The sequence below is a fragment of the Leguminivora glycinivorella genome, chromosome 3 (assembly GCF_023078275.1).
Source record: "Leguminivora glycinivorella isolate SPB_JAAS2020 chromosome 3, LegGlyc_1.1, whole genome shotgun sequence".
Taxonomy (NCBI): Eukaryota; Metazoa; Arthropoda; class Insecta; order Lepidoptera; family Tortricidae; genus Leguminivora; species Leguminivora glycinivorella.
Window position 1 is genome coordinate 27,171,681 of NC_062973.1, and position 16,787 is coordinate 27,188,467.

Below are 16,787 nucleotides of genomic sequence, written 5' to 3' on the forward strand. Positions count from 1 at the left end.
GTATCGCAAATCACCCTCCAGGCTACATCGGCGGGCCTACATAATACCGTGATTCAGGCCCACTACTAGAGCCTTCGGGCTTACAATCTACATTCCGCTTGGTAACCAAGGCCGAGTTGAATTACGACCGTTCGGTTTCTTGTGTTTGTGATATATGTGTACCAACTTATATGTATGTATGTGGGTACGCCTATATTACTTACTTATGTATAGATAGGGTAGTTATAACCATTCAGTCTCGAATTAAACCTCATACGAATCGCATCAAGTGTTTGTGTCCAATACCTAGATTCCAGCCCCCTGTATCCTGGACTTTATAGTGGCGACGAGACGATTAGAACCTACGGTCATTACGTGTGTTAGGTATTATAACTTCTTGTTGTGCGCGAGAGAACGATAACGCAAGTTTTTTTTTATGGGTGAGGCGGCGGCGCGAACAATGGCGGTCGGCAAGATACCGGAATTTAAAATTGGAACGGATAATTGGAGGCTGTACATAGACCGCTTAGAACAATATTTTTTAGTAAATGAAATTGAAACGACCTTGTATGTGCCAACGTTAATTACAGTGATGGGGGCTGAGTGCTACGAACTTTTAGTGAATTTGTGCACGCCCGATAAACCGTCAACCAAAACGTTCGCACAGGTGACGTCGATACTTGAAAAACATTTACAGCCTAAACCGAGCATCTTAGCTGAGCGTTTTAAGTTTAGACACAGGAAGCAAAGTGCGAACGAGTCCATTTCGGAATATGTGGCCGTGTTAAAGCGTATGTCGAAAGATTGTGACTTCGGTACTTGGCTAGAGGACAGCTTGCGTGATCAGCTGGTTTGCGGCCTGCAGAGTGAGACTATACGCCAGCGGTTATTTACAGAAGAATCGTTGGACTTTGCGAAAGCGTACAAATTGGCGGTCAGTATGGAGGCGGCGGAAAAAGACTCGGCTCTCGTGGAGGGTCGCACGGGACCGGCGAGTGGAGCGGGCACCGTGGAGTGCCAAGCGATGACCCCGCGCTGGGCGGGAGGCCAGGCGGGACAGCGCGCGGGCCGCGGGGCGCCTCGCGCGGGCGGCGGCGGCGGCGGCGGCGGCCGGGGCAAGGCTCCGGCGCGCGGCGCCCAGCGGTGCGCGGCGTGCGGCGGCGCTCACGACAAGGCGGGATGCCAATTTGCACGTTACGTGTGCCGGGTATGCAATAGACAGGGGCATTTAAAGCGTATGTGCCCGAATATGGCGGAGCAATACGAAGTGCATGCCAACACTGTGATGAAGGACGATAATATGTTCAGTGAAGATAGTGATGAGGTAATTATTACAACTTTAAATCAGTTATCAGCTTTAGCATATAAACCGATTATTATAAAAGTGAACGTGCAAGGTTTAGATATAGATATGGAGTGCGATACGGGCAGCGCCGTTTCGTGTATAAGTGAGAAAATGTACATGGCAGTTTTTAATAAGTTAAAGATAGAAAAGTGTAACTTATACCTACGTTATTATACGGGTGAGTGGGTGCAACCGGTGGGTTTAATAAAACCATTCGTGCGTTTTAGGGGCGTAGAGAAACACTTAGATTTATTTGTTATACGAAACGGAAAAAGTATATTGCTCGGACGCCAATGGTTATATGAATTAGATATAATTAAGGGTTTGATTCCCGTGGCATAGTACAGTGAAGTGAATAATGTCATAGATTATGATTTTAATTATAGCGCTTTCAGTTCCAGATTCTCTGAAGTGTTTGCGGACGGCCTGGGGCGGTTCAACGGTGGCAAGGTCAGCATCCACCTGCGCGCGGATGCCCGGCCCATGTTCCTGCGCGCGCGGCCGCTGGCGTACGCGCTGCGCGAGCCAGTGAAGCGCGCGCTGGACCAGCGGGTGCGCGACGGCGTGCTCACCCCCGTCGACCGCTCCGACTGGGCCACGCCTATCGTGCCGGTGGTAAAAAAAGACGGTAACATACGTATCTGCGCTGATTTTAAATTGACCTTGAACCGGGTTTTGGAGGTTGATCGTTACCCGCTACCTAGGGTGGAGGATTTATTGGCACGCCTGCACGGGGGAGAACGGTTTAGTAAGATTGATCTGTCGCAGGCCTACGCACAGTTTGAGCTGGATGAGTCAAAAAAATATACGGTAATAAATACGCACAAGGGTTTATGTATGTATAATCGCTTAGTATACGGCCTATCATCTAGCCCTGGGATATTCCAAAGACATTTGGAACAATTATTTTCTGACCTGCCGCACGTGGGCGTATTTTTAGATGATGTCATTATTACTGGTAGCAATACGAAAGCTCACGTAGACAACTTATATAAAGTATTTGAGCGATTGCAGGCGTACGGGTTGCGGGTAAGGAAAGATAAGTGTGCGTTCTTTGAGGAGTCGATTAATTATTTGGGTCATGTGATTAGCAAGGAGGGCGTCCATACGTGCCCGGATAAGGTAAGGGCTATCGTAAATACGCCCGCACCTAGCAACGTGACAGAAGTTCGAGCGTTCATAGGCATGATAATGTATTACGCGAAGTTCATAAAAAACGTTAGTACAATACTTACACCATTGTATAATTTGTTAAAGGCTGGAGCTAAATTTGGTTGGAGCGCGAGTTGTGAAGAAGCGTTTATCAAGGTCAAACAAGTACTAACTTCGAGTGAAGTTTTGGTACACTATTCGGGTTCCCTGCCATTGGTTCTCACTTCAGACGCGTCAGGGGTGGGGATAGGTTGCGTGATATCGCACCTCACACCGGAGGGCGAACGGCCGATCGCTTACGCATCGCGGACGCTCACCCCAGCCGAGCGGGGATACGCACAGATTGATAGGGAAGCGCTAGCCTTAGTGTACGGTATTCGCAAATTTCATCAGTATTTGTACGGTCGTAAATTTATATTGAGGACAGATCACAAGCCACTCACGTATATTTTTGGCGATAAAGTAGGCATTCCGGTGATGGCGGCGTCCCGTTTACAACGCTGGGCTATTTTACTGTCAGGATACAACTATGAAATTGAATATGTACCATCGAATAAAAATTGTGCGGATGCGTTGTCTAGGCTTCCACAGGGGGTCCAAGACCAGAAACAAAAACAGGATGTGACTTACCTTAACTTTGTCGAAGATTTTTTGCCTGTTACTAACGAACAAGTTAAAACGGCCACGTCACGGGACTTAATATTAAGTAGGGTGTTATCGTATGTGCAGTCGGGCTGGCCGACATCGTGTCAAGACGAGGAGATAAAACCTTTCTTATTAAGGCGGCACGAGATGTATGTAGACCGAGGTTGTTTAATGTGGGGTTACCGGGTTGTGGTGCCAACAATTTTGAGGGAAACAGTTCTTAAGCAGCTGCACGTTAGTCATATGGGCATAGTCAAGACTAAGGCCTTAGCTCGTAGTTACGTTTGGTGGCCCAATATTGACGCCGATGTGGAGGCGCAGTGTAGGCAATGTGAGACATGCGCCGCGGAGGCGCCTGCACCGGCGCACTCGCCTCCGAGTCCTTGGCCGTACTCGACCCACGTGTGGAGTAGACTACACGTAGATTTTCTGGGCCCTTTTAAGGGTAAAACGTTTTTAGTGCTAATAGATTCGACTTCAAAGTGGCTGGAAATATTTGAAATGCTTAGGACGAACGCAGGAGCAGTAATTAAAGAACTAAGAGCAACTTTCGCGCGTTTTGGGTTGCCAAGACAATTAGTATCAGACCAGGGTCCGCCGTTCACCAGTAATGAATTTAAACACTTTCTTGACACGAATGGGATAAAACAGTCTTTTTCGCCAACGTATCATCCGGCGTCTAATGGGGCCGCGGAGAATGCAGTGAAATTATGTAAGCGCGCGATTAGCAAAGCTATTAGAGAACATATCGATATCGACGCGGCACTGCAGACATATCTCATGGCGTACAGAAATAGCATGCATAGTACTACGGGAGAGAGTCCGGCGATGCTTTTGCAGCGGCGGTCGTTACGTTCGCGTTTGGACTTGCTCCGCAGCGAGGGGGCTCTAGAAGAGCGAGTCAGGTCGGTTCAGCAGCGACAGGTCGAACATGCAGGTGGTACGCAACGTCATTTCCGGCCGGGTGATGAGGTCTGGGCTCGCGATTACACCAATAATGATAAGTGGGTTAAAGGTACGGTGCTGGGTGCCGAAGGTTCACGGAGATACACCTTGGATAGCGGTAGCGGTAAACCTATTCTTAGGCATATTGATCAGATCAGACGCAGATCTAGGTTATCGACTGTACCCTGCCCTGAGGAACTCAGCGAGACTAGAGAGCGGTCGTCAGGGAATGAGGACGGAGTCGCGCGCTCTAGCCAGCAGACGGAAGTGGGCGAGGAAAACGCACAACCGGGTCAAAACGAGGAAGTAACAAGGGCGGAAGCCAATGAGACAAGTGTTGCTAGTGTGCCTCCCCCACGTCCGTCTCCACCGCCACAGCGTCGATCCCCATTGAACCTCAGGCCTTTACCAAACAGAATTCGTAAACTGGAAATAGATTAATTTTTAGGAGAGAAGTATAGGTAAAAGTAAGGAAGGTTATTATAAGTGAGTAGATAATAGATACAAAATAGTTTAAAAACAAATAGTTGTTTCAAAAGAACTTCATGTTTATTATTGTTATAAATTACTGTAAGATTTAAAGATTAAGAAGGGAGGTGTGATATATGTGTACCAACTTATATGTATGTATGTGGGTACGCCTATATTACTTACTTATGTATAGATAGGGTAGTTATAACCATTCAGTCTCGAATTAAACCTCATACGAATCGCATCAAGTGTTTGTGTCCAATACCTAGATTCCAGCCCCCTGTATCCTGGACTTTATAGTGTTTAATAAAGAGATTGTGTTTACTATACTAAAGAATACCCGATAGCTTAATCGTCACGGAAAATAAATGGATTTTTTGGCTAAGTAAGTAACCGTTGTGAAGTTGTGGTGGCCGAGTGGATATGACGCCTGACTTTCAATCCGGAGGTCGCAGGTTCAAAGCTTGGCTCGGTTCGGAACTTACTGTACGAAAATATCATTTAATATTTACCACTGTAGGTATGCAAAGTCCCCAATCCGCACTGAGCTAGCGTGGGGACTGCACAGTTCCGCATACTGAAATAAATGTCATACCTATGCAAAGAAAAAATGACCACGGCCTCCAAGTGTTCAAAGCTGGACGGCGTCCTGCGTTATAATATGACTATAGGTAATCCAAGATAAGTTTGCAACGATTTTCACAGCCTCGCCCGTGCAGATGTTATTTCAAACGTCAAACTTTGATGAAATTATGACGTTTGTATTTAACCCTTGCAGAGGCGGGGCTATTAAAATTACAAATTAAAATATATTCTATGAAGACAGTTTAATTTGTTCTCAGAGTCGCATATTTTCGTCAAGCTCTCCCAATAACAGTCCAGGGTGGAGGGTAATTAGTCCGGTGAAGATACTTTTTGCGGCAACAATGTGGAGTGCTCGTAAACCGGAGATTCTGAAGGGCGGTTGACTTGCATTTTATCTTGTAGTCGGCAGATCCTTTATGAATGGAGGCTTTATGTCTCGCAAAAAGCGGGGTTTTGCTTTGTTTGGATGGAATCTGTTATTAAATGTAATAATTTATTGTGATAGTAAAACATTCGAAAAAATGTTCAGCATAATTATGTTACACCACTCATAAATAGTTATTTGTTTTACAAGGGGGCAAAGTAGTTGTTTAACCGCACGTGCCAATATTGATACCCGAGCAAGCGAAAGATTCCAATATTGAACCGCGAGCGTAGCGAGTGGTTCAAAAAGTGGAATCTTGAGCGTTGCGAGGGTATCAAGGCACGAAGGTTAAACAAACTTTGCCCCCGAGTGAAACACAAAATTTTTCACCACACCAACACGAACAAAATACTGTCTATAAAACATCAAAATAAATGAAATCCATCATTCAATATTTATGATTCAAAATCATCATTTATAGGTAAAATCTAGCAGCCAGATTAAGACATTGAGTTAAACTTTGTATGAAATTACTTTGCCCCCTTGTGGATAAGCATGGATAGCAAAGAAAGCCTTTACCAGTTGGTGTGGTGAAAAATACATTGTAGGCACATACAGAGATTATTTTTTTATTTTTAAGTGAGGGTAGCTACTAGATCCCGTATATACGGCCCCAGTATGAAGACTTTTTTTTGTAGGGAAAAAAGTGTAATATTGATCCCTTCTGGTCTAGCGGGGAAGAAAACTCGCTTTTCGAATAGATGCAAGATGATGTGAATGCCGTATTTTTTTTGTGAATGTTCGTATTGTACGTAACATCAAATAACTTGTTAACGTGATTTCTCTAGGAGATCAAGTCTTTCTATAAATTAATCGTAAATCAGAATAGGATTGTAATGGCATAATATAATTAACCGGGCAACTAAAATATTAAACGGGAAGTTATGTCGGGCATACAATAATATAATTTGGCTGTGTTTTAATATTGTAGCGACAAAAAAAATATATGAGCCTCATCATAATTATTGTAAAAACGGCAGCAAATTTCAAGCGACAAAAATATTGCCGAGGAACATTAAACAATACTTTGGCGACTAAAATAATAATTGGCATTGGCACCTATTATTGTCAAGCGTAAGGTTTTTAATATTTGTAGTCATATAGATGTTAGCACCTAAATAATTATACTTAGCTCATCGTTTAGTATTTAAATTTAAATTACGGAGGCAACTAAAAAAAATATTGGGAAGTAGGCTGAGATGAGGCCATTTCGTGGCACTTCATTCCTTTCTGTCTTGTTGTTATTATGTGTATTTTGTCTTGCCTGTGTTCACGAATAAATGTTTATTGTATTCAAACATCGTATATAATAATTCAGTTGCCAAATAAATAGTTGGTACTCGCGTCTGAATAAACCGTAGCCGTAGTGACATTAAAATGCTACCTCATATTGAAATATTTTGAGGCCCGATTTTAGTCGCCAAACTATTATTTTTGATACCCATTTCTATGGTTATTTTTGTAGTAATTCTGTGGAATGAGTTCTACTTAAAATGCTTTTAGATGGAAAACGCATCACGGTACCGGTATAAGTAGATCTCAAAACTCAGTATCAAACACACAAACACTCAAACTTTGCTCAGTATGGCAGTTCGTATTGTTGGCAATCCCGAACTCACAGTCGGTTTAGATCCTCTTAGCCTCCGGAGAGATGTTGGCTCTCTGTGCTTATTCTACCGTCTGTACAACGGGGAGTGTTCTGAAGAACTTTTTGACCTGGTGCCACCGTCGCGCTTTTATCACCGCACCTCCCGCCAAAGAAACAAAGTTCATCCTCACTTTCTAGATACGTGGCAAACCAAGAATAAACGGGCCTCTCGCTCATTTTTGCCCAGAACATGCAAGTTGTGGAATGAGCTACCTTCTGAGGTGTTCCCCTTGCGCTATGACATGGGGTTCTTCAAGAAGCAGGTATTTAGGGTTCTTAAAGGTCGGCAACGCATAGGTGACTCCCCTGATGTTGTTTATGTCCATGGGCGGCGATGACTGCTTTCCATCAGGCGGCTCGTCTGCTCGTTTGCTGCCTATTTCATAAAAAAAAAAAAAAAATGTCTTATATTCCCAATAAGTTATGACAGTTGACGACGAAACACCCTGTATAATCGCTGCGTCGTAATTTATTCCCCACCATGCGCCACTTCACTGCACAAACAGAACAAATGTACGGAATTATCATCTTATGACTGAAGATTTTCCAGCAGCCGGTATTCGATACTATTCTGTGAAAAATTTACATAATAAAGACTTTTTCCCCTCACAAGCTCGGAAACACGTGTTTTGTCGTTTAATACCAGCGGGTAAAAACGCATTTTATCCACTAGTGGGTAAAGTAATTTGGCCTTGAATAAAGTCAAAATAACTGCTTTAAAATTGATAAAAGTAGGTGAATCTAGTAATAAAGATGATTTACCACTTGTGGATCTACTGGAAGCAGTGATAAACGCATTTTTTGCGTTGTAGTTTCCTCGCTACAGTGAGGCGAAAAGCTTTGTGTTACACTCGGGTGCAAATGTATTTTACTTCTCGTGTGTTAAAAAACTCGCAAGTTCAGGATCCTATTCTCGAACCACTCGCTACGCTCGTAGTTCAACTATAGAATCCTTTCACTTGCTCGTTTTTTTAATTCCACACTCGGCGTTAAAATACAACTTTGCCCCCTTGTATAACAAATCTGCAATGTCACAGTTTCGGTTTCTTTCAACCCCTTATTTGCCAAGAGTGGCACTGAAACGAGTAGTTTCATGTACTCTGCCTACCCCTTCATGGGACACAGGCGTGATTATATGTATGTATGTATAACAAATAACTATTATTATTAAAAAGAACAGAAAATGAATCTAAATGACCTAAAATGACCTGACAAGAGACAACAAATTAAACAGTCACTAAACCACTTCACGAAGAAAACTGCTCTTATGGTTTTGTAAAAGCCCCTTCCCACAGCTGGGAAATGTCCCCGAACAACGCGATTATTTATTTCTTGATTTTTAGTGATTCCTATTGATATTATAATTATCAGTCCGAATATGCGTACAGTAGTGAAAGAATTATCCTAACTCCTAACCATTGAGGAATTGACCTTCCATCATCAGTTCAGCCACATAAAATTATTACCATCAGGCGTAAATCAGCAATTCCCGGTTAGTTTGTACATTTGGATCACGTCTCCGATTTGGGTTGATTGTATGAAACTTTCCTTTTTTGTTACCGAAAATGTATAGAAATCTGGTAACAAAAAAGGAAGGTTTCATACAAACTACATAGGACATTTTGGGAAACCTAGTGGATCTTGCTCAGTATCATGGACTCGATCAGCCTTCCAATTTTTATCCAAATCGGAAACGTGATCCATTGTACAAACTTAACGGGAATTGCACAAATACTGATGTACCTACCTTTGAAAAATACACTAAAAACATTACATGTGCCTATGGCATTTGAAGAGTTCCTTCGATTTCTCCAAGATCCCATCATCAGACCCCGACTTGGTACCAATCTAATGGGACCATCTCGGGGTTATACCCGTTCGATTAAAAAATAAAAATTGAGAATCGATTCATGATTCTCGGAGATATCGCGTAAAATACATACAAAAAAATACAGTACAATTGAGAACTTCCTCCTTTTTTTGAAGTCGGTTAAAATTGACATTAATTATATGGAGAAAGTGAACTGCGTCTCTAAATGGCTTTTTACTAGAATCAAAAATCACATACATTTTCTTGCCTTTTACGGTGCTTTTAAGTTATGTACAATATAGTAATGTATTCAAAAATAACAACTATGGTTGAAGCTAAGAATATACATTCAGAAAGAAGTCGCATAGTAATCGCTAAGTGGCGTGATGTCGAGAATTAAAATGAAATTCTGCGGAATGGTATTATTTTAAACGAGCTCCTTGTGACAAATTATGCCACTTTGTAATGCACTTATTCATCATGCAAGGAAACGGTCTCATTTGCTCACGTAAATGAAGAATAAATTAAAATTTAACATTTAATATGGTTGAAGAATTTCCCGTTTTACGTTACATGTTCCTTTTCTAGTATTATAATATTTTCCTCTATGTACTTGATTTGACCCGTGTGGTGACGGGATAAGAATTTCACCACCCCCTTTCTTCCCGTGGGTGTCGCAGAATTCGACACCCACGTCTCAGTTAGACGAGTGGGTGTCTGCGGGATATGGGGTAGGCGAGAGGCTGGCAACCTATCACTGCAATGTCTCAAATTCGATTTCTTTCAACCCCTTTTTGCCAAGAGTGGCACTGAAGTGAGTAGTATGGCATACAGGCGTGATTATATTTATTTTTATATGTATGAGTACTTGATTTAATTCTACTTATTACTACTTCTACTTCTTAGCATTATGAGGTGCTAATTCTTTGGCTCAGTGACCCGAAGTGGATCTTGGCCTCTGACGCTGGATATCACCATTCGCTCCTGCCCTATGTGATCTGATGCCATTGTCATTCATGTCTTTCTAGACGTCGTTGATCCTGCGGTAGGCACACACTCACAGTCAACCAATCGGAATCCACTGTACAACCCTTTCACAGTAAAAGATACTTTGGTAAAAGTCAAAATGACTGCTATCCATACTAATATTATAAATGCAAAAAGGAGCGACGAATTGACGTGATTTTTTAAGTGGGGATAGTTGAAGGGATGGAGAGTGGCATAAGCTACTTTTTGTATCTTTATAACTCCCCACTTCCTTAAAATGGGGGGTGGAATTGTATGGAGCATTCCTCGATTTTCGAATTTAACGCGAGCGAAGCCGCGGACAAAAACTAGTAGCAAATAAAGCACGCTGTCAATAACAGAGCAAAACAGGGTTCTAGAGTGGCCTAGGATTCTACTTGGTTGACTATACCTGGGCTTTCTGACCGAACCTGTTTCAATTGATCGACAGAGTAGCTCTCTTGGCCGCACGATCCTCTCTCTTCCTCTTCATATGGCCAAGTTGGTGATTATGTTATATTGTTTTCATGTTTTAGAGGTAGTTGTGCTGTGGTGCACAAGACTCATTAATATTTAATTTATACCACTAATTGTCTGGTATAAAACTCTAACCTTACAATAAAAATGATATCTGATTAGAGTTTTGAATGATTCACGGTTATTTTCATTAGACTTATATTGACCGGGATATAGACCGTGATTACCTTCCTCATTTTTGTCGAGCTCCCGATATTTCCGAAGACATCAGATATCAACCTGGGTTACCAGGTATTTTCGCACCTATAGCGGTGTGGTCTATCGCTTCGCATTTCCAAAATAATCTATCTCAAATTTGCTGCTGTACAGATTTGAACCTTAGAATTATCAGGATACAGTTGCTTCTTGTTGTCTTAGTGCGTGCAAATACAGAAGCTCCCGCTCAACACAAAAGGAACAATACCTTTGTTTAGAAACGTTCGTTTCAAAAAATTCATACTTATACTCGTATTGTCACACTCTCGTGGTTTTATTATTAGATTTCGTATTGATTCAGATTCAGATTCCGATATTTTATTGGTAAAAATACATACTTTTTACACGTCCTGCAATTACAATTAGGCAAGAAAAACTATTTAAATCAGACGTATTTAACCGAAATCATGTAATAACGCATAATTTTTGCGTTAATATTTACAACACAGGTACATAGCTTTATTTTTGGCAAATAAATCTTTCCAATCTCTAAAAATACGAAACAAAACCATCAGTTCAATGCGGATATGTAGAAAATCTTAAGCAAAAAAGCATAGCTTAAAGTATTGCCAAGATTTACAGATCTTTTTTTCCTTCAGCTTCAAATATACGAGAATTCGTTTGCAAATCCGTTGGCTCCTTTTTGTACCATGACACATTTTCTGACGCCAAAAAACCCGAGTTGGAAGATTTTTCTACAGAGTGCTGTATGTACATAATACCTACTAAGCTACTTTAGTAAAGAATCACAACTTTCTATTTTGATAGTTACAGATAATTAACCTCCGACGCAAAAACGATGGGGTGTTACAAGTTAGACGTGTCTGTCTATCTGTTTGTCTGTCTGTCTCTCTGTATGTCTGTCTGCCTTTCTGTGTGTGTGTCTGTCTCGGGCACCGTAGCTCCCGAACGGATGAACCGATTTACATCTATTTTCTTTTTGTTTAAAAGCTGAGGTAGTCGGGAAATGTTCTTAGCCAAGTTTCATGAAAATCGGTCCACAATGTCGCGCTCGGGGTTTTTTTTTCAGAACACAAATTTAGTGGTTTAGGTTATATTACTGAAAATGTAGATCATTGTAATTTTATTCGTAGAATTGCGATATGCTTAAATGATTCACCGAAATATAAACGTCCCCGTTGAATGGCGACATTACCGAATGTATTCATCATTTACCTGTGAATGGGAAAATAATGACAAAGATGATAAATTACATGTAATGGTAATTCAATAATGGCAATCAATTTTCGTTAACGTCAAGAGTTAATATTACTTATATGGATACTAATAGGACTCAGGTTTTATAATATTGAGTAGGTATCTCAGCTGTCTATAAATAATTTTCTAATTGTGTCTTTGTGATTTTGCTTCGGATGTATTTTGCCTACAAATTGTTAATAATTAAAAATTCGCCTTTTGTACTTTAAGATTTTCTTTTTTGCAATAAAGGTTAAGTAAGTAAATAAACAAAAATATTATAGCGGAACTTATTCGTAGAATTACCTTATATACCTAAGTTTTATAACTGACCTCCGACGTTTTAAGAACGGCGTATAGTTTCAGTAAGCTCAACGAGGGTGCGGTGTGCTGATGACGGGAGGACTTACGGAACTTACTTATTCCGTCTATTGTCCTTCGAGTCGTCGGCAACCCGAACCCTCCTTGGAACTTGTGCACTCCTTTTTACTGTGTAGGTATTTAACACAGCAAAGGGGAATGTACAAGTTTCTAATGGGGTGGCAACGCGCATGTGACACTCTCTGAGTTGCAGGCGTCCATAGGTTACGGTGACCGCTTTCCATCAGGCGGGCCGTACGCTTGTTTGCCACCGACATAGTATAAAAAAAAGTCTCGGGGAAGACAAAGCCATATTCGAAACGTTACTCTTAAAATTTCATTTATAATCCGATAAGTCCACAATTCTGTCTGAAGTCTACATTTGATCCTTTTATGGTAGTCTTTCCAAAATCTCGTATTTACTTTTGTACAAATTGATTTTAAATGGTCTATAAAACTTGGGGACCGATGTTTGAATCTCGAACGCATGAATTCGCCGTTCGAATTAGCATTACGTCGTTTTCCACAGATTTTCGAACGGTAAATTCATCCATTCGAGATTCAAAAAATGTGGTCCCCAAGTTTTATAGACCATTTAAAATCAATTTGTACAAAGGTAAATTCCCTATTTTTGTAGTTTCACCTCTGCGTTGATAAATCAGTCATGTAATTTTTTTTTTTTTTTTTTTAGTATAGATAGGTAGACGTTTGACCACGATCACACCTGATGGTAAGTGATGATGCGGTCTACGGTGGAGCACGCTTACCTATGAGATACCTAGTGCGTAATTTGTACAAATTACGAATATAATAATAAATAATTTATAAACATCGCTACAAGATCCCATTTAAGGAACGCTCATTCACATTCATACCTATTCTAAGATCGTAATCTCCCACATCATTACCAAAAAGCCATTCACTCTCAAACATAAATGCGGAAGTCATTCATTTCATTTATTCCCGAACAATCGTTCGTTCGTTTAACAAATTTAAGGGATAATTGGAGCTACCCAGACAATTAGTCTGAAGGGTAAGAAAGTGAAGTGTACTCAATAGGTAGTTAAGAATCTCAGGTAGGGTTAGATTACATAAGTGGCAGGCCAGTTCTAAGGGCGTCTTTCTAGTTTCAGCCGAAATGAAAATCGTTGACGCTAGACGCCGATCGAAACTTATTTAGTTTGACTCTGTCGCGCAAATAAGGAAAAGTGAGAGAGTTAGGTTAATAACCGAGTGGCTTTGATTAAAAGTGTCACATTTTCTCGATATCGGAATCGTTATGAAAATGATATAGGCATTTAAATTGTATGAAGAAAATGAACAGCGCCCGCAAACGTCCACAGTTGGTGTCCGAAATGTTTTGCTTTCGTATTTTCATCGAAACGTACGAAGTGCTAATTCAGTCAAAGTCAGTACTTCTTACTGAGCTGACTGAAATATTTTAAACTAGATTTGACGCGTTAGAAAGAGACAAAAAGTAGCCTATGTCACTCTCCATCCCTTCAACTGTATCTCCATTTAAAAAATCACGTCATTTCGTTGCTCCGTTTTGCCGTGAAAGACGGACAAACAAACAGATACACACACTTTCCCATTTATAATTATTAGTATGGATGAATCTGGATTCATCCATAATGATGATGACGATGATGATGATGATGGGTGGACTTCATGCAACAAATTTGCAAAACTTCGAACATGCAAATCAGCTATTTCTAGTCAGCCAGAAGTGTTCAGTTTAAAATGTGTCTAAGAAGGCAACGGGGCTTTATCAGCCTCGATCTTATATTCATAATTGTAATAATGGACAAACAAAGAGACACGCACACTTTCCCATTTATAATATTACTAGTAGTCCTCCTCCTCGCGTTATCCCGACATTTGCCACGGCTCATGGGAGCCTGGGGTCCGCTTTGAAAACTAATCCCAAGATTTGGCATAGGCACTAGTTTTTACTAAAGCGACTGCCATCTGACCTTCCAACCCGAAGGGTAACTAGGCCTTATTGGAATTAGTCCGGTTTCCTCACGATGTTTTTCCTTCACCGAAAAGCGACTGGCAAATATCAAATGACATTTCGCACATACGTTCAGAAAAACTCATTGGTACGAGCCGGGTTCGAATTCGAACCCGCGACCTCCGGATCGAAAGTCGCACGCTCTTACCGCTAGGCCACCAGCGCTTTTTAATATTATATAATATTACTAATAGTATGGAATGTAATAATTAAGTGATCTGCTTTTAAAATCGACCTTCTGGCCTGGGAAATCTTAGCTGAAGACCGTGGTCAACGACAAAAACGTGTTGTGGAGGGGAGAAGGCTATGCGACGAAGCCTGGTTTGATGTTTTAGATAGCAAAAAGTTGTAGCGGAAAGCAAACCGAGACTGGAACCTCAGGCGGAATGAGTTTTCTCTGCCAAAAATGTGGCAGGTCGTGTCGCTCGCGAATCGGTCTCCACAGTCAGCAAGCCCATTGTCTAACATACATACATACAATCACACCTGTTTCCTAGAGGGGTAGGTTTTTGACCTGGCCTTTTTGCAATATTTCCCCGATTTGAACAAGAAAAGTTCGCCTAGGTCTTCCACTTCCAACTGACCCTTCCACTCTTTTTTCATATACTTTCTTTGTTACTCTCCTCTCATCCATCCTCCCATTGTCTAAACAATGTGTAAATCGTCTGCAATAGTCGCAAAGGCCTGTGATGATGATAATTGACTTTTTATCAAATCGACTATCGATTTTAGGATTTTCGAATAGCACTCTTTCCATCGGGATTACGCCGATACCATTTTTTTTTCAAACGTGCATGTGATTGCGAGAACTTTAATATTTTTGAAAGCGATCTGGCACGAAATTTGTTTTTTTTTTATACTAGAGCTGGTTTATTAAATTGATACCTACCGTATTTGTTTTTATCATAAGTGTAGGAGGATATAAAATGATTTTGTAACTATTACTTTACGGTTGAAGAGAGATTATACGTTTTCTCATGTTGTATTAAAACGACCCCACTCTTTCAGAAATATAAGGATTTTTAAACATACAAATAAAAATCCAGAAATTATATAAAATCATCAGATTCTACATATTTCAGTAGGTACCTAAATAAAAACCTAAACCGTGAGCCTGAATAAACCGAAAGATTTTAACAGGGTATTCCTGACCACATTTAGAACTACTATAACGTCCTATAAACTTTTCTGGATATCGCCTAGTTAACATTTTTTTTTATCCAAAAATTACAAAAGTCATCAAATATTTTTTGTGGGTTTTTACATCTGAAATGCGTGGTTAAAATCAGTCGGCTTATTCAGGCCCACATTTGACTCTTCGACAATAATTAATACTTAAATCCGATTATACCTAAGTATTATTCGATAATAGGAAATCTGTTGTGAATCACAAAATTTAGAGGATATTACAAATTCATAAGTTTATTCGCCAAACAGGCCGCTTGGTCAGTTTTGCAAGCCCGATCAGTCTAGTGTAGGATTCGCTAAAATATGCAACACCAAATAGTGTGCATACGCCTGAAATCCCGTTGCATATTTAACATGCTCGACATTTTAGCTCAAATACAACATGGTAGGATTACCATAAAGAACTTTGGTAACAGTAAAATTGTATCACACTAGGATGACTTTCGGTAGATCGGGTTGGAGATCTGGTGCTTACTTTTCTTCACACAAAGCTGATGAGTAATTTTTGGAATTTTTCATCTTTGCTGCATCTTGCATATATTTTACATAATTATAATATTATACATTTTATATTTAAATGTATATACTGTGTATTTATAACTACAATATTTGTATAAAAATGGGTACAGAAACATAAATGTCAAACGTTCTTGTTCTTAATCCTTCAGTGCGTCGGAGATTTCGTCTATTAAGTATTTTCAATTTAGTTAATAATTCCAGTTTCACTCCTTTGTAAATTTTTTTCATTGTCCTAAACTTTAATAAATTCAATAACTTACCGATGGAATCCGTGCACCGAAACAACACTGAAACTCCCAGCACTACCAACTGTATATCCCACTTCATCACTACGTCCAAGCGCATTTTACACAAAAAAAAACACAAACCAAAAATTTGAAACACTGGCCAGTAATAAAGTGTTCGGAATTCGAAAGTTTGAATCGCGTTCGTAACGGTCGGGACGCGAGGACCGGGCGCGTTCGGTTGGCTACTGTTCGGTTGGTGGCTTGGCAGGCAGAAGGAGACTTCGCGCATGCGTAGAAAATAGCCTTTTTTGAGTGTGTTGTGAAATTTGGAGTATTACGGGGTAGTTATCGTTGAAATATAGAATTTGGAAAAAGTTACAATACAATTTTTTTTACATAAGTGTTTACATTGCTTAATACAATGTCATAGGTTCTTTAAGTAAGACAGCTTCCGACAAAAAACGTAGACAAGAAAAAAACAAAATTATAATTGTGTCATAATTATTTTATGATATATACATTAATTTGATATTTGGCG

General features: G+C 40.4%; 1 protein-coding gene across 1 annotated transcript in view; it reads right to left on the minus strand.

Annotated features, from left to right (window-relative positions):
• The window catches only part of LOC125242679 (lachesin-like), a 124,602-nt gene extending 108,152 nt beyond the window's left edge, over positions 1-16,450 (minus strand). Inside the window, exon 1 of the mRNA XM_048151534.1 lies at positions 16,283-16,450. Within this exon, the coding sequence (XP_048007491.1) occupies positions 16,283-16,367 (85 nt within the window). The 5' untranslated portion in view covers positions 16,368-16,450. The remainder of the gene's footprint in view (positions 1-16,282) is intronic.
• Between the last annotated feature and the right edge of the window lie 337 nt (positions 16,451-16,787).